At 30.4% G+C, this 20055-nt stretch overlaps 1 protein-coding gene across 6 annotated transcripts in view; it reads right to left on the bottom strand.

The window, feature by feature from the left end:
• Nucleotides 1–20055, bottom strand: part of LOC127276942 (neural cell adhesion molecule 2) — a 1005192-nt gene that overhangs the window by 648880 nt on the left and 336257 nt on the right. For all 6 annotated transcript variants that reach the window (XM_051297698.1, XM_051297696.1, XM_051297701.1 and 3 more), the window contains one exon: nucleotides 15777–16073. In XM_051297698.1, coding sequence (XP_051153655.1) covers nucleotides 15777–16073 — 297 coding nt within the window. The remainder of the gene's footprint in view (nucleotides 1–15776; nucleotides 16074–20055) is intronic.

The raw sequence follows: 20055 nt of genomic DNA, 5'->3' as shown, positions 1-20055 counted from the left end.
ACATAAAATTTTATTCAATTATTATTAATTTCAGCAATTTATAAAATAATTTTTATTATTTTATTTTCCAAATAATTTAAAGAAAAAATATAAAATAAATTTATTCTTTAAATAATAATCCATATAAATTATTTATTTATAAAAAAGAAACTTTAAATTTAAATTAAATTAATAATTCTCATAATTCGTATTTATATCTACCTTCTCTTTCTATTATTTTTCCTGTTTATGTTTTCATTGTGTTATCTATAGATATCTTCTCTCTCTTTCTATTATTTTCAGAAATTCAATTTATCTAGTTTTAATTTCATTACTTTATATAATTTAATTTTTAATATTTATTCATTTATAATTTATAATTATTTTGTAATAAAAATTTTTTTGACTATTGAAATACCATTTCAAATTGAAGAAATGGAAAATTTTGTTAATGCTAACATTATTCCATCTGTTGATGATTCTGGTGAATCTGATAGTGATGATGATTCCATAAATGAAAAGGATGATTCTGAACCTGATTTTTCTGAGATTGAAGATGATTCTGACTTTGTGCAAAATGCTCAATCATTGGACTTATTGCGAGAAGTTTTAGAAGGAATTGATTGATTAGGCATAGAATCTGATCTTCTTTTGGGTGGCATGGTGTAAAAGTAATAACAAATTATTATGTCAAAAACTATGAATTTATCTTTTAATAAGCAATAGAAATATGTGCGACAAACTTGTTCGCTTCGACCTAATTATCGAAATGTACAGTACTGCCCTAAATGCCAATACTGTTTATTACAAAAGTATAAAATATACTAAACTAAAATCACCATTTTGAATTTTTGAAAACTGACATCGGATTCGAAAATCAGCGACCCCGAAAACCCCCGAGTAACGAGTTTCAAGAGAATCTGATAATTTTTTGCAAAAGTCTTCCGCCATATTGGATCCGCCATTTTGAATTTTTGAAAACCAAGTGCATATTCGTAATCAGCCACCCCGAAAACCCCTAAGTGACGAGTTTGAAAAGAATCCGATAATTTTTTGCAAAAATCGTCCGCCATTTTGAATTTTTGAAAACTGACATCGGATTCGTAATCAGCGACCCTGAAAACCCCCGAGCAACAAATTTCAGGCGAATTTAAGCGAATTTGAAAAAAAAAATTTACAAACATTATTTTTGAAAATTTTTTGACTTTCAGGCGCAATTTGAGTTAAAAATATAGAAAAATAAAAAGTTGCAATGCATATTTTTAAAGTACGGCTATCGGGAGCACGTTTTTTATATCTTAAAGAATAAGCAAAAAATGATATACTGGGAAGAATTGCAATTGAAAAAAATTTTACATGACAAAAACTTGTATTTTTTGGGTGTTTTTGAAAAAAAGGGGGATTAAATATTATTTTTTGAAAATTTTGACCACGCAATTTGAAAGAGCGATAAAAAATCAGTCGGAAATGATTTGTCTGATATTTAAAAAAATTTTTTCTGTTAATGGTACAAGGTTGAAATTCAAGTCGAGAATCAGCTCATTTGGGCGTTAAAGGGTTAAAAAATTGTTAGTTAATTTTAATTTTTTAGTAAAAAGTTTTTCATCCTTCGTAATGTGTGGATTATTATTGGAGTTAAATTTGATATTATTGGAAACCTTATTTCGAATCTCATCTTTTATGTTATTATTAACATCTAATTTACCAACAGTATCTTCAATATTTTTCAATATGTCTAAACCATCTGATTTGTTGGTTGTTTTTTTCATTGAACTATAGTTTCGTCCTAAATAATAACTTCATTTGGTAAATTTACTTTTGTTAAATTAACATTCCACTTGCTCTTGTCAAATCGAGGAGGGCGATTGACTTTGAATAATATATTATTGAATTTTTTATAATATGTATTTTTTAAATTATTGCGAATAGACAGAAATTTTGATTGTGAAAATTCAAAGAAATCTTTTATAATAATGATATTGATTGACGAACCAAGTCATCAAAACGTCGTTTTTTGTTTTGTGTCAATAAACAACATTACTAACATACATTTTTTATGTTATTTTATTCCTTCGAAAGATCGAATTTTTCTCAACTTTTTATTAAATATTTGGTATTTGTAATTGTATCTAATAGGACTTCCGTTTGTGCAAACTGTTAACCAGATCCCAGACATTTCAAATTTCGACCCTAGTCTCTTCACGAGGAGTGCTACATATGCATTGTAATTCACATTTTAATTAAATTTAAGACAGAGAAATCTATATAAAAATATCAAATTTTTAAATTATTTTTTGAAATTACAATTTTGGGGTTTGCATGTCTAAAAAGTTTACCCGTGGATTATTATAAGAATTCAATGGCTTGGTTGTCAAGAGATATATTTAAAGAATGGATAACAAAATTGAAAAGAAAATGGAAACTCAGCATAAAAAAATTCTTCTTTTCATTGATAATTGTACAGTACACACGGATCTACCGACTCTTATAAATGTGAAAGTTATCTCTTTACTCTGACACGTGTCACTGATGGGGGTAACGAAAATTCATGAAGAATGCAAAAACTTTGCTACATCTTCATGAATTCTTGTCTTTAGCTGAGTCATTGGTAACGTGTTTTTCTACACTTTTCCAAACATCCTATCGGCGCGCCCCTTTTCACTCTACGCTTTCCACTCTTTTCCCTATTCGCTCTCTCTGCTTTCACCGCACGGCCCATTTTCATTCATCCTTGCACCTTCCACTCTCAACGCTACAGGCCCTTTGCTTTCCTCGCGCCGCTTCTTTTAACCTCCTGTTCGCCGGATACATTTCGGAGCCAAATTTTCAATTATTTATTTAAATAAAAGGTTATGTTCGAAGTTAGTTGTGGTTTAAAACCTTATATATAACATATAACTTATAATTTATTATAAATAATTATTATATCATAATCAATTATTATTAACTAATTATTAATTATAATTGTTATTGCAACAATTATAATTTGTTAATTATGAATATTATTGTTATAATTATTTATAATCTATTTGTAATTTATAACGTTATATATATGGGACATTTCACGTCAACCGGCCCAGAGCTCCATCCAAAATTCTAATCAACGAAAATCAACTTATTACGGCTCAAAGTAATCGTCAGCTCATACTACTTCGAATAAAAAGTGTCGAATTAAAAAATTCAAAATGGCGTCCTTACTGTACCATGATTTGCAACTTTTTTTAATAACTCAACAAACAAATGTATTAATTACCTTGAGAAAATAATTTTTTAAATTCAAAATGGTGGATCCAATATGGCGACCAAAAATTTTTTTTAAAAATTATTTATAAATTTGCTTGAAACTTGTTACTCAAGGGTTTTTGGTGTCGCTGGTTACGAATCTAAAGTCATATTTTAAAAATTTTCAAAATTCAAAATGGCGGATCCAATATGTCGACCAAACTTTTTTTAAAAATAATCAGATTTGCTTGAAACTTGTTTCTCGGGGGTTTTTGGAGTCGCTCATTACGAATTTAAAGTCAGATTTTAAAAATTTTCAAAATTCAAAATGGTGGATCCAATATGGCGAACAAACATTTTTTAAAAATTATCAGATTTGCTTGAAACTTGTTACTCGGGGATTTTTGGGGTCGAGGATCACGAATCTTACGTCAACTTTTAAAAATCAGGTCACAGATCACGATTCTGATGTAAAAGTTGTTAAAAATTCAAAATGGTAGACAGTTTTTGAAATTCAGTTTCAGAATATTTGAAAGTTTCAGTTGTGCTTAAATTGTAAAAAAATGATATAGAGGAAATTTTTATAAAGGAAAGAAAAAATTTTAAAAAAGTAATTTAAGGGCAGAATTTTAAAAATTTAATTTAAGGCTATTTAAAAGCCTCAAATTAGCTAAAATTATAAAAGATTTATGTAGAGTAAATTTAAAAAAATCTTAAATTTCTATATTAAGGGGTAGTTTTGGGGATTAAGGGTAGTATTTTGAAAAATTACTTTTATGATATTTAAGATCTTTTAAATGAAGCCTAAATTTGTATGGAAGAAAAATTTAAAACAACTAATTGAATAATGTGAAAGGGGTGGTTTATGGAGTTAAGGGTGGCGAATCCATCCAATTTTTAAATACTTTATTAGCCATTTTGGAACCACCAATCTTATTTTATAAAATCCAGATTTAAATTCGTAATCACCGACCCCAAAAATCCCCGAGTAACAAGTTTCAAGCAAATCTGATAATTTTTAAAAAAATTTTGTTCGCCATATTGGATCAGCCATTTTAAATTTAAAAAATTTTTAAAATCTGACTTCAGATTCGTAATCAGCGACCCCAAAAACATAAGAGTGATCCATTATCCAACAAGTTGCAATTATTTTCTCCAGGTAATTAATACATTTGTTTGCTGAGTTATTAAAAAAATTTGCAAAACATGGTACAGTAAGGACGCCATTTTGAATTTTTTAATTCGCCACTTTTTATTCGAAGCAGTATGAGCTGACGATTATTTTGAGCCGTAATAAGTTGATTAGAATTTTGGATGGAGCTTTGGGCCGGTTGACGTGAAACGTCCCATATTTATGTGTAACAAGTGAATCTTCTAACAAGGAACTTCTTTTGGACGTTTGATTTTCTTTAATAGAAAAAGTGAGTAATTTTGCAACACTCGTAAATATTCTTTTTTCTTGTAAAAATGTAAAATATTAGATTTTTCTAATATGGTCGACCGGCCTCTTGTTCAAGCAAATTGGTGTTTGAGCATTATTTCTTTAAAATAATGCTTCATTTGTTTTTTATTAATTAATTTAATTAATTATTATCATATTATTATTAATTAATTAACACGCATAGAAGACTTGAGAAATATACGTCAGCCAGATCTCACTCGCACACTTTTTGCGAGAGAAAGAGAGAGCACATGGCTAATGCGCATGCTCAGCTACTTTGGTGGTTGAGTAGAATGCAGTGAAACTGGCACTTATCGTGCATGTTTTTCTGACATTTTCAGAAGCGCTACTACAGCAAGATCGGTCTCCTTACTATTCCTCCGTGGTTGTAATTAATCTTTTGTCAAAAGGGTATATTTTCTTCGCACCCCGACTCTTTATTCCTTTGGTCGTGTGACCCTGACTAGCCAGCAAATTTAGTATCCCCTCCTTTTGAAAGCATTTAACATTTCTCAATGTTGCAGCTAAATTTTAATTTATCTTTTAATTTTTGGGTGTTTGATCCCGTATCTTGGAATTTAATTTCATTTTTATTTTAATTGTTTTTAAGAAAACTGCTTCAAGAAAGGAATGGCGCCCAACTTTTGCTGAGTTTAGCGCTGCAGAGTTGATAAAATATTGAAATGGCTTTCTCCTTATTTCCCCCTCTCCTAAATTGTCTTGGACTAAGAGACTTTGGCTTAAACTATCGATATCTTTTTATAAAATTAGCATTTTGTTTATTGTTATTTATTTATAATTTTTAGAATTTCTTTTGTTTATTTAGTTTTATTGTTTATATTTCTTTTAGTTATTTATTATTGTTTAACGTTTACAATTTTGGAGCTAGAATGTTTAAACTTGGCATACATACGTTTTTTCGCGAGTAGATTAAAGGAAAATTATAGCGAACCCAATTGGAATTGAATATAATATAGTTAATATTTATTTAATATTTATTAAAAGTACCTGAAAAGCATTCGTGATTTTCTTTTAATCTTTTAAGCTAAGATTATGTAGTCGAATATGTAAAAACATACAGTATAGCTACCAATAACCATACAACAACCATTGTTCATACAAATTCACACACATACATTAAAAGTACCTGAAAAGCCTCCCTGATTTTCTTTTAATCTTTATAAGCTAAGATTGTGTTGTCGGATGTGTGAAAGAAATATTATAGTAGCTACCAACAATTATACAACAACCATTGTTCATACAAAGTCACACAAAAAGATTTTAAGTTCTTAAAAATCCTTGCTGATTTTCTTTTAACCTTTATAAGAATCAAATAAAATCAGGGAGACTTTTAAGGTACTTTTAATGAATGTATGAACAATGACTTTGTATGAACAATGGTTGTTGTATGGTTGTTGGTAGCTGCTATAATATTTTTCTTACACATCCGACTACACAATCTGGGCTTGCAAGTGATAAAACAAAATCAGATAAGCTTTTTAGGTACATAAAATGGTTTTGTGTGACTTTGTATGAACAATGGTTGTTGTATGGTTGTAGTCATGTTTACCATACATGAACTTTATACACTTTGAAATAAATGTTTTTTGTCTTTGAGAGCTGTCGAATATTTAATTCATTCTGTTTATCGTTTTTAATCTTGCGCTTTACCCTTTTAAGTGGTAGTTTTTATGTTGCTCTTTATGTCTTTAATGTTATATATCAAAAAATCTGTCCATTTTTTTGAGTTTTGTCATTTACATTTTTTAATCAGGAGGTCATAAACTATAAAATTGCAAAGTATAAAAAAATTTCACCGGGATATTTTTTTCCATGTATTTGGTGCGGGGTCCTTTCACGAAAAATATAGCTAACCATTTTAAAATTGACTTAAATTTTGATTGGCTAGAAAAACTCAAAATTTTTGAGAAAAGCTCAAAATTCTTTTTTATCATAACTTTAACAATTTTTTAGCAACCATCTCAAACTTTGTACACATATAGGTATATATTTACTAGCAAATTGAAAGAAAATTATAGAAAAATTAATTTTTTTTTATTTAAACATTTAAATAATCGTGAACAGAATCCTAGATAAGCGAGTGTAACTCGTATTTCACCAATTTTTTCATTCTCAAGACGACTTTTTTTACATCAATATTTTCATTATTTTACTTAGATTTATGTTTATTTGTCGCTATTTGGCATTGTTTGAAAAAATGACCTCTAAAACCATGCTTAAAGTACATTTCATTTTGAGAAAGTTTCTATAGACTATCACTTTTATCAATTTTACTGCTGTATCTGGTACAATCTAATTGTTTTTCGCATGGTGGTTTATTTTTTTGGGTATCAATTTTATATGTTTATATGTTTTTTGTGTTCCTATATTCACAGTTACAGAGTTTAGTTAACAACAGATTTACTATTAACATAAATGAATTAATAGCATATATTGTAGGGACTGTCATATACTAATTATCACTAATTATTATTATCCCAAGTTCGAAATATATTAAAAATACAATTAGTAATCATTGCTAGAGTTGATATAAATTGTGATCTCAAGTTTTACTTTTTCTTGCAATAAATTGATTAATACTAAAACTCATAGTTTAAATATATATCTTTATTTACTCTCCCTGCATTATACAGGGTTTGAGACTCCCAACCATACAATCTTAACCTACAAATACATTTTGACTTAAAACTAACGCAACTTAAAACTACCTAACTTATAACTACCTATTCTTACAATCTAAAAAACATTTTCGTGCCTTGTCAACCAGTGCCAGGGCTTCCGTTTCCAGTACTTTTGTGCCCTTTTTGGCATCCTCAAATTTACTTTTTTACTAACCCTCCCCACGGATACGATCTTAAATTAACCCCTCTGTCCTCTTTTTCCTCAAATCTTCCAGCTCATTCATCCATCTTTCTCCCTGACCATTCTCATCCAATATCCAAATCACTCTTTCCATAACACTTTTTTCCCCATCCATACATCCATTACATCTATCCAACACATGTTCCCAATCTTCACATTCAAACTCACATACTCTACATTTCCTTTCATCCTCTTCCAACCAATACTTGCATTCTAAACCTACATACCCTACTCCACCTTTCGTACCTTAATTTTCTACCCAAATATTTCGGCATTTCCTCCCTTTTGATAAATTTGTACCATTTATTATACTTTGATTCTCTGATCCTTTTCCACCTTTCCTCTCTATCTCTCCACCCCCAGGCCTCGATTAAATCCCTCCCCCTTCCCATATTTTCTCTCCCCTCTTGTATCGCATCCTTTCTTCCTTTTTCCCATCTTTTACACCCCCTCTCACCCTCTCTAATTAATCCCCAGCATGTTTGCGCTATTTTACTTCCCTTTCCCTGTTCCAATTTTTGTTCGAAATTTCTCGCCCTCCTTCTCTGCCTCGTCACCATTTTTTCCCTACCCATTTCCTCTCTCAACATATACCCCGGGCAGTTCCAATCTATCCCCATCGTCCATCTCAAATATCTCTCATGCATACTTTCCAACTTCCCGATTTCATTCCACCCCCATATTTCCACTCCATAACTCACTATCGACCATATCAACGCATCAAACAGCCACACTCTTTTTCTCCAGTCATCCTCAAACCTCCTTTTTCCGATTCCCCATACTTGACCCATTGCTTTCCCCCCTTTTTCCACTCTTTGTGCCACATTCAAATCCTGCTTTCCACTATGCATAAACCAATACCCCAAATAACAAAACTCATTCACCTCTTCCACACATTTCCCATTCATCTTCCATTCCATCTCTTCTTTATCCTTCTTTTTCCTAAATCTCAGCACTTTCGTTTTCTCCACATTCACCCTTAAGTCTTTTTCCCTCACATATTTCTCAAATTCATTCATTAACAATTTCATTCCATTCTCATCTTCCGCCATCAAAACCACATCATCCGCATACGCCAGCGTATATATTCTTCCATTCCTTAGTATAACCCCCCCCCCCTTTACCTCTCTTCCTCATTCTCTCTTCCAGATCAGCAATCAACATATTAAACAGTATTGGACTCAGGGGTAGCCCTGTCTCAACCCTCTACCCAACCAAAATTCCCTCCCCAACCTATTCCCAATTTTCACCCTTTCCTTGGTGTCCTCGTACAACTGCTTTATCCTTTCTACCAATCCATTTTCTATTCCCCTCTCCTTTAAAACCCTCCATAAAATCCCCCTATTCACCGATGGAAATGCCGCTTTCAAATCTACAAAAGTAGCCACCAACTTCCCATTACTTCTCCTTAAATTTCTATTCACTATGTAATTCAGGACGTATATATTCTCCATCGTCCCCATTTCCTTTCTGAAACCAGTTTGATTATAGGGTATGCATTCCAGCTCCTCTACTTTTTCCTCTAGCCTCTTCCTGACTACTTCTGCATATACCTTATAACCAACTGGCATCAGCGTCACCCCCCCTATAATCTTCTACCCTTTTCCCTTCTCCTTTTTTTAAGATCGGTGCAACCAATCCTGTCTTCCACGTTTCTGGCCATCCTTCCCCATTCCATACTAAATTTATGATTTTCCACATCTCCTCTCTAACCCCTTCTCCTCCATATTTTAAGCTTTCCCCCTCCATTCCGTCCTCTCCTGCTGCCTTATTCCTTTTTATCCTATTTATCGCCTCGTTCACCTCCTCTCTACTTATCTCCTCCTGCTCCATTTCTACCTCTCTTCTTCTTCCTTCCCCTCTTATTTTATATCCCATCCCCCCGCTTAATCCCTGAAAATATTTCGTCCAATCCTCTATGCTAATTTCCTTATTAATCTCTTTTCCCTTCCTTCTTTCCCTATTGATCACTTCCCATTCCCTATCCTCTTCTATTGCCTTTTCAACCTCCTTTATATACCTTTCCCTCCCTTCTTCTCTTTTGTTACTTACCAATTTTCCGTGCTCCTTATGTTCCCTATTATAATCTTCCTTCTTTATTTCCCCTTTTCTCCACTTCTTTATACAACCCCTTAACTTTATCCTACTTTTTTCACACTGTTCATCCCACCAACCCCTTTTAGTTTCCACATTTCCTTCCCTTTCCTTCACCATTTCTCTTTTAACCTCCCCAATTACCCTCTTCAATCTCTTCCATCTCTCATTCACTTCTCCTCCCTTCCCAAATTCCCTACTTTTTTCTTTAACCCTCCCTTCAAACTCCGTTAGTTCCGATATATCCCACTTTCCCATTTTATCCCTCTTATTTACTCCTGTCCTTTTCTTCTCCACTCTTTTCCCTTGTCCTTCGATTTCAACTATTAGCGGAAAATGTCCCGAATCTGCTTCATCCCCTACTTCTACACTCTTTATTATTTCCTTTGTCTTCTCGTCCGCTATCACATAATCAATCACCGTCTGCCCTTTTCCCATAAACGTAATCTCTCCTTCCATATCCCCCTTCGTACAACCATTACAAATTGTCCAACCCCCCTCCCCTATTATACCCAACATCTTTCTACCCTCTTTATCCACCTCCTTATGCTTTGATCTCCTTTCGTATTTCTCCTTTTCACTGTTCCAATGATCCCCCTAACTCCCCCGTCCATGCATTAAATTCCCCCCCTATTATGGTTAACTCTTCTTTCCCTTTTTCCATCCATTCCTCTACTATCCTCCATCCCTTACATCCCCCCTTCTTCTATAAATCCCTACCACATTTACCTTCTGCTTTCCCACTTCAATTCTTCTTACCATACTATCCTCTCTTCTCCATTCCTCTCCCGTCCCGATCTCCTTGATGTTATTCCTTACTCCTGATATCATGCCTCCAGAGCTCCTACCTCTCACATAATCCCTTTTCGCTTCCTGCATTAACCATTTATATCCTTTCGGCAATCTTCTCCTTATCGTTTCCCATTCTTTCTTTTCTACCCATGTTTCACTCAGAAATAACATATCCCTCCTTTCCCTCTCTTGTCTCTCTCTTCCAAACCCCCCTTCCCCTCCGTCCTCTACCACCTCTTCTGTCCCCTCCTTTACTATCCATTTTCTTCCCTGAATCCATAAACATTCCCTTCCCCACCTTACTGCGTTCCCCTTTCTTCTCTCTTCCCAAGTCTTCCCTAATAATACCTTATTAATCCATCTTTCTCTCCTCGTCCTATCTTCATCAATTCTTACTTCCGTCCCCCTTAATTTACTTTTTGCTCTCATGATCTCTTGCTTTTCCTCCTCGCTTCCCAATTCTACCAGCCACATTCCAACCCTTCCCTCCTCATCTTCCCTACCAACAGGCTTTACCTCCCTTAAATTCACTTTTACCCCTATCTCTTCTAGCACTCTTTCTACCATCTCTCTCCCCTTCTTTCTATCTGCCTTTGCTCCTTTTACCACGATGTTCTTCTTCCTTCTTTCCCTCTCCATGAACTCCATCTCTCTTCTGTGCTCTTTTACTTCCGTCTTTAATTCTATTATCCCATCCACGTTCTCAACTTCTCCCCTCTTCTCTAAACTTTCCATTCTTTTCTCTAGGCCCTCTAGTCCTTTAATTCTTTCCTCTATTCTTCTTACATCTTCCTTCCTTTCTTCCTCTTTATCACTAATCCCCTTTTCCAAACTACTCAATTTTTCCCAATACATTATCTTTTTCTTTTCTCCATTCTTCTTCATACCGTGTCCACATTTCCCTTATCTTTGCCATTTCCACCAAGACCTCTTCCATTTTCTACATAGTTTAAATAATATTTTCATTTAATTAAACAAAATTATTAATTTTATAACTGTTAAATAAATCGATCTAATAATTTTTTTATAATAATAGCAAAAATGCAAAACTTGCCTATTATTTGACGAAATGTAATATTTTAATGAAGCAAGGCATGTACCCCTCTCTAGCGGCCACATGAATTTGTCAAGAGGGCTGAAAGATACACATATGTATTTTCGCGTGTAGATTACAAAAAATATAGCGAACCTGATTGGAATTGATTATCAAGGAAAAATCATAAATTTTTACAAAAAATCCCTCAAAATGGCTATGAACCCCCCTCCGGCGCCCACATCTTTTCACATAGAGATCTCAAATTTGGTAGGGGAGAGTGGGGATCCGCGTAAAAATGAAAGTATTGGGAAGTATGGATTCTGATCATTTCCCATACTTTCGTTTGCAAAATAAAAATGTCCAGAGTATGGGGAAAGTAAGGGAAGAGTATAGGATGCAAAAATTATCAATTTTTTTTAAAAATTTACTTTTTTTCGTAGAAATTCTCAAATTTCAAACATTTGACAAAGTCCCTGAAAAAAAACTAAATTTCAAACATTTGACAAAGTCCCTGAAAAAAATTAGTTTTTTTCGTCAGATTTCTCAAATTTAAAAGTTTTGAAAAAGTATGGGAGGAGTATGGGATGCAAAAATGATCAATTTTCTTAAAAAAATTTTTTTTTTCGTCCAATTTTTTAAAAATTTAATGTTAAAGACGGATGTTAATTAACAAAAATAAAATAAAGTAAAATAATTTTGATGAAAAATAATAAGATTAGAAATAACACTAATTTTTATTACTTAACATTTCCGCTTATTCGGAAAGCGTTATAGCTCTTCGCTAAGCAAATTAGAAAAAAGGTAGTGGACTGTTGTTCAGAGTGTTATCCATTCAACACCCCCAAGTAGACGGTATTTTATCGAAAATGATTATAAAGAAAGAAATGAGATAAATACGTATAAAGGTGATTAAATAAATCAAGAGTTGAATTAATATAAAACAAGATTACTTTTATTCATTGAACCCCCAATAATTTACATACAGTTCCCCAATTGGTTTTAGTTAGAAAAGATTTACAATTTATTTACCGTTTACTACTTCATTAAAAAAAATCAAGTCTCACAAAAAAATTGTCATTTATTAGAAATGACAAAGAAAACAAAAGAATTAATAAAAGAAAAACTTTCAATAAAAGAAGACAAATTGTGTGTGTGGTCTGTGTATAGTAATGTATGTTTCTCGTTTTTAGAATATATATATATCGCTGGGTTAGTGGAAAAAAAGGACACGTCCGTTTGATTTAACCAAGACGTGTCCTTTTTTTCCACTAACCCAGCGATATGTTTTAATTAATATATGTAATATTAATGCGACTCACCAGAATAATAAAGAATAAAGTGTTATGAAAAGTATCAAGTTACTTTTCCAACTCATAGAGTTTAAAAACTCGTGCTTGACATATGATTCTCAGATCTGCGGAAGTCTTATACCTTCCTTTTAATCTTTTATATTTTCTTTTTAATACGCTTGCCTCAAATATTGCTTTTCAACAATTATTTCAATATCACAAATCCAGTATTAAAATTCAGAACATTGGGTTCAACAAGTCTGAATTTATTTTACAGTTAATTTGAAATATAAATAATTGTGACATTAAATAAGAACCTTTAAATTTCAAATAGACTTTGCACCTTTATCACCAATAACACTTATATTTGATAATTAATTTTTTTAAACTCTTTTTAACGCACTTTTATATAATGATCGACTTCACTGATTGTGGAATATTCTCTGTATTTATAGGTAAACTCAACTACTTCAACCCTTACTGCGGGGAATAAACAATACACTCAACCACTCTCAGTGTGAAATAAACTTTATAATCATCCGCCTTTTAGGAGGAAAAAACCATCCGCTCTGCGGGAAATACAATTAAGGACTCCTTGAACAATAATTTGGTGGCAACGATCACGCCCTGTTGGTATGCGATTTTTAGGAGGTGGGAGGGTTGATTTTGCAATCAACACCTCGTTGTCTCCATGCAAGTTTTGGCAAACTTGCATTTTACTATTGGCGTGATCGGTTCAACCACCTAATTTACTTTTATACTTTATATGTTTCCTTATTTTCCAAAATAATGTGGCAACTCTTTACAGTGTAAGTCCCACAACTTGTGCAATCGATCAATAATTTATTTTAAATTATTTCGCAATATGAGGTTCAATAATCTGAATTCATTTGCGAAATAATTTTGATTTAGAAATTAAATAAAATAAAAAAAAAAACGAAATTATAAATATTAATTGAATTATTTAGAAGTATTATTTAAATATTCTAGTTCCCGAAACTTAATAGGTGAATGTGTTTGTGTTGTTCATGTTGTAGGTGTATAAGTATTATAATATAATAACAATATAGTATAAAAATATAAACATAAATATTATTTCTAATAAATAATATTTAGCAAAAAAAATTAAAATATTACGGAAATCCGTCCGTAACATTTAAATTTTTGGAAAAGTCCTTTTAAAATAAAGAAAATTATTTTTTTTTAAAAACTTAATTTTTTAAGAAAAATTAAAAAATTTTGCCTTCCATACACCTCATATATTTTTCCCATACTTTTTCAAAACTGTGAAATTTGAGAAAAAGAACTAAGTTTTTTAAACAAATAATTTTCTTTTCTTTAAAAGACTTTTCCAAAAGTTTGAAATTTTTAAAAATTCGACGAAAAAATCAAATTTTTGAAGAAAATTGATAATTTTTGCATCCCATACTCTTCCCATACTTTCTCCATTCTCTGGTCATTTATTATTGTGTAAACGAAAGTATGGGAAGTAATCGGAAGCCATTGTTTCTCCATACTATACCATACTTCTCTCATATTTTTCCCATACTTTGCCCATAGTTTCTCAGGTTTTCTTTTTCGATCAAAACTATTATATAATTTTTTTTTTACTATTCTATTATATAAAACTTTTAGTACACGTACAAACACAACTTTTGGCATGATTGATTAATTAAAATTCAAAACAGAAATATAAATTTTGATTATTTTTCGAAAACAATGGGGAGTTATTCTCCACCGTTGAAAATTGAAGAAAAAAACGTATATTTTTAAGAATATTCTTTATTTAAATTATGATATGTGGAAAATTAATATAACTTACGTAAAATAAAGTAATAGATAAGATAATAGAAGATTAATTTATGTAAAGTTAAACTATTTTAAAAATAATTAAATTAAACTAGGTTATTATTTTTATTTACAGTGAATACAGATGTAAAAACTCTCATTTTACCAAAGAACAATATTTAAATTGCATAAAACATTATAATTATTGATAAATAATGCGAAATAGAAATAGGGAGTGCGAATTAGAATTAAAAACTGTTATATAGGATGTGAGGCACAACTTTCCACTAACGCTGGAGCACAACTCCCCATTTTCTACATTTTCAAAATAGTGATAAAATAATGAATACATCAAATGTTTATGTGAATTTTTTTTGTACGTCGAAAAGTTATTAATAACAGCTAATTGATATGCATCAAACATTGTCATCACTTTAAAAAATTTTGAAATATCTAAACATTAAGAGACAAAAAACTTTCAGAAAAAAATTTTTACTCACTATCTGTGAAGACACGAAAAATGCTGCTAAAGATAACGGGTACCACTTGAAAAGTTCGTTCTTAACGAGAAAATAATATGCCAATAGTTGAAGTTTGTCATACTAATTGCCTTAATAAAAACATTAAGGTGGAGCACGACTTCATACGATTTACATAGCGTTGTCAAGATCATATTGTTTTTTAAAAAAACTTATATTTTTAGAAAAAATCAGGGATTTTTCAAATAAAAAATACAAAAAAAACTGATCATTTTTGATAAAAATCCTGTATTTCCCCAAAAAACAAAGAAAATTTTAATAAAGGGCTTCAAATTAATACATTTTTACATGTTTTTATGTGTAGATTAAAGGAAAAATTTAACAAACATGATAGGAAATTGTTTTAATTCAGCTTTTTTCGTAAAATAAAATTTTTTTAAATAGTGGACTTTTCTTTTAAATCGAGGTACGGAAACCTTTGTTTTTTAGTTTAAATGAAGTAAATGGTTTTTTCACTTGAATTTGTAAGAACCTTCGATTCGTTCAAGAACACCGTGTGCTGTTTCTGCACCAACTGATTTAATTGTGTAAAATATTTTTAAATTACACAACGATTATTTGTTTAGACGTTTGTTGCATATGTAATTATATGTGAATCTTATTAAAAAGGCGTTGTCGTATTCGCTATAATTCTTTTATCAGTGTATGTTTGAAAATAAACTTCTAAAAAGATATGGAGACTTAAAAATAATTTCAACGTAGCAAATACTTACGTGTAACATGTACTGTTCTTGTTTCTTCAAGAACACCACCAGGAAATCTTGGATTTTCTGCTCTGCATGTTAGATCTTTTTCATCATCATCTTTACTAAGGAGTATATTAATTTTGCTAATTGTTGAGTTACTTCTTTGAGTAGTCAAAATATTAGTTTCACCAATTTCAAATCCACCTAGTTTCCAAATAATTCTTGCTGCCGGTGAACTTCCCCAAGTTTGACACTTAGCCGTAAATGGACGTCCGGATAAAACAGGATCTTCACTGAAGAAAATCTTTACTATAGCTGGTTTTACTGAAAAAAGATTCTTTTATATTTACTTAAACGAAAGTGATCTTTTCTTAACATTAGTTTATATTATTAACGTATTTTTTGTGAATGTAAACTACTGATCCTCATAAATGACCAACTATCGGATCACATTTTGTTATATCTCTTAAGTTACGTCTTAAACTACTGATCTTCTTAAATGACCAACTGTCGGTTCACATTTTATTATATCTCTTAAGTTACGTGCCAAGCTGTATATTTAAGCGTGAAAGATTTTATAAGTTTTACTTATTTTTAGGAGATTAAACTAGCTAATAAATTAGGTTGATAAAGCCTGATATAATGTGTCTTAAGCAACTTTAATTGACAGTGTTCTCTCATTATCGACAAGTAGCGAAGAGAATATGAGAAGAGCGAGTTGGAAATTACTGGATATCAGAGAGGATCTAACTCCTCAAATGGCCTTAAAAATAAATATATATATTTTGTCAAATATGACCTTGAAAATAAGCAGATCCCATTTCTGTCAAAGTGTGATTTTAAAGTACACAAAAAATGCTATTTTTTGAGACCAAAACAAAAAATTTTAAAACAGCATTAAGCAACGAAAATAAAATTTTTTTCTTAAATTTTAAGAAAAACGGTATAAGGGGAGATTCCTATTGCGGAGGTCAAAATCAACACAAACTTTGACAATTTTTTGCGGAGAACGGTTATGACGTAGTGTTGTAGTTTTTTTAAATAAAGGTACATCCTTGAACTTTTAAACATATATTTTTGCAACAGGAGCAATCGCTGATGCTTCTTATAGGATTTTTCCTGTAGATTACGAATCCGTCAACGCAACTTGTCCATCACGTCTCAATTTTGAAAAAAACGGGCCAATAGTGTCAAAAAATGGCTTTTTTGCCACAATGTAAAATTTTTTGATTAAAATGACATTGTAAAAGTTACAGAGATTTAAATGTCGAAAAATATCAAAAAAGACAATTTTCATTAAAAATTAAATTTTATTAATGAGGTGAAAAAATCAGTTCTTAAAATTAACACATTCTCATCACAATAGACTCAGAAAATATGATATAAGTGAAGAAAATAGCATTTTTGCAAAAAAACACTGTAAATACATATTATTTTAATTTTTTTACACAAACATCAGACTTTCTGACTCAATTATCTCGTAATATATTCATCTTGACATAATGAGCCCAGAAACTTTTTCTTCAAAATTTTATCAGCTACATCTTCGTCATTGATCATTTTTCTCTATCTCTTTACGTTTTTGAGATTTTAATGAAGAAAGCATTTATTTTTACAAGAAAATGTACATGATCTTGTATAAGATTTTTCAACTGGGAATAGTATATGACCCTTTCTTTCATGTAAAACAAGTTTGAAGTAAATAAAATAAATTGTTTAATTAAAAAAACTATTTGAAAAGAATAATGAAGATGTGGTACTAACCGCGGAAATGTATTCGTTTGCTCTAATTCCACCTTTTTGACCTCCAACCACCCCCTAATTTGCATATGTCTTTTTTTAAATATTACCACCATTTAAACATTGTCTTAAGTTTACCTGCATCCCTAAAATACAAATTTAAATATGTACCATAAAAGAGAAAACTCATCAGACATGCGAAAAATTCTCATTGTGAAAAGTCTTCTCTCAGTGAAAACATACTTTTTCTTTTAAGACAGTTCAGTGAAAAAAGAAATTTTTTCCATTTTTTTAAAAACTCATAATTTATAAAAAAAATTTCATTATCGTTAAAGAGTAGTGAAAAAAGTGATTTGTTCATTTAAAATATTCATAATCCACTTACATTTTGAAGAAAAAGAATGGTATGTATAATTTTTTTATATATTTTATATTTTTTTAAAATGTAAATCTATTAAATTTAAATCTTTTACATTCCTGTAAGTTCATTTGTTAGTAAATTGTTTTATTTTCATGTACATAATTCGGAAGAAAAATCCAATGTACACATTCAAATAAATCTAAGGCGTCACCACGTGGTCGCACCGAGTTGCCCTTGAGGAAGAATTATATTATTTCTTCGTCAAGAGTAAAACCGTTAATATTTATTAAATATAAAAGTAGAGATTAAGTTGACTTAGGAGGTTTGAGGAATCAAACGATCTAAGTCAAGAGAGAGATTACAACTAACTATATTTATAGATTTGCAAGTCCATCGGAGGTACTCTCTGGTTTAGGTCCATTTTAGGCGGAATGCGCATGCTCAGCTTGGACGCGCATTCCTTGCTGGTGTATCCAGCGTTTCGACACTAACACTATACTGCACTTCACTGTATTAGACATACATACACAAATACTGGAGATACTCTTAGTATATGCGTCATACATAGTATATAATAATTCACATATTATATTATATATACGAATTAATTTAACTACGATGATAACACTGAAAAGTTATTCCAATAGTCAAAAGATTAAAAATATTTAGATGCAAATAAAGGAAAATCTAGAGTCTGATATGATTATCATATGATTATGATATGATTATAGGAAGAATAAATTTAATGTTTAAATATTATAAAAAAATATTAAATAATTAATAATATATAAATAAAATATCTTTTAATATTAATTTAAATATTGATAAATAAAATAATAAAAATTATTTTATTTTGTAAAATTACTATAAAAATAATCAATTATTTAAAAGAAAAGTTATAAATTATTTATAAAAATCAAAGAAATGTAATATTAAGAAATAAATTTAAATCTGGAGAAATAGAATTTCAGAAATAATAAAAAGAGATAGAAGACATTCATAGATAACACTATAGAGAAATATACATGAGAAAAATAATAGTAAGAGAAGAAAGACATAATTTCGAATAAAAGGAAATTATTAATTTAATATAAATTTAAATATTTTTTTATTAAGAATATTAAAAATGAATATAAACTATAATAAAATTAATAAACCATATTTTTCATTTTTTTAAAATAAAATGATGCAAATTATTTTATTTAATTGTTTAAATTAATAATAATAAAATAAAAATTATATCTCATATAAAAGTAAAAATTATTAAAAATTAATGGCAAAAGTAAAATCATCGTCAAATTATTATTTTTTAAGGTATTAAAGATTTAAAGAAATTATATTCAATTATAGAAAAGTGATTGACAGCTGAACAATGGCATTGTTCTCTGTATACGTTACAACGGAAATAGAAAGAGAAGAATCGCTCTGTCCTTACCAAAATAATTTAAATACTATTGGCTGAGAAAATAGGACGCCGCGAAAAATGCGATTAGAGGAAGAATTTGGCGGTAAGAAATATACAGTAAAAGTATACGAAGAAAGGTAGGAAGGGAAAACCGCAGATTTTCAAGCAATCAGCTGTCAGAATTTCACTTACACATTTGCTAAATTTAAACTTACACGGGATAGAGTGAAATTTGGGGGATGAAGCGTCTTCTCGAGTTAATAAATAGAGAAAAAGACCAAATTCGGGCACTCTCTGAAATTTATTCAGGCAACTAACATATATATGGGACGTTCTTTGTCAACCGGACCACCCCATCTCTCCATAATTGGTTTAATTTAAAAAAATTTTATAATATTGGAAAAATTAGCTTGGAATGTCTACTTTTTAATCCCGTTGAGATAGGATTTAACAAAATTAAAGTAAGTTGTAAAGAATAAAAAAAACAAGTGCTCAATTCAATTTTTTATTATTTAAAATATTAGTTTTTTTATTTTACTTATTTTGTATTTTTTTTATTTTATAATCTTATATAATATTTGGGGGGCTGATGTAACAACCGTTCCAACTCATAATTATATAAGTGAATACTATTTTAAACAAATCATAAACTCAATATTTAAAGTCAAGGTTAGGCAAGTAGAAGAAATAAAAAGTGAATAATCACTTTGACTTAAACTACAAAAATTCTACAAAGTCAAGCCATGGTGAAAGACTTGAGGGGTTTCTGATAACTCGGAGTACCACCTTATTATCTGAAT

This window comes from Leptopilina boulardi, unplaced genomic scaffold (genome assembly GCF_019393585.1).
Source record: "Leptopilina boulardi isolate dan_hultmark-lab unplaced genomic scaffold, ZJU_Lbou_2.1 LbouV2_161, whole genome shotgun sequence".
Lineage (NCBI taxonomy): Eukaryota > Metazoa > Arthropoda > Insecta > Hymenoptera > Figitidae > Leptopilina > Leptopilina boulardi.
This window is presented reverse-complemented; position numbering and strand designations above follow the sequence as displayed.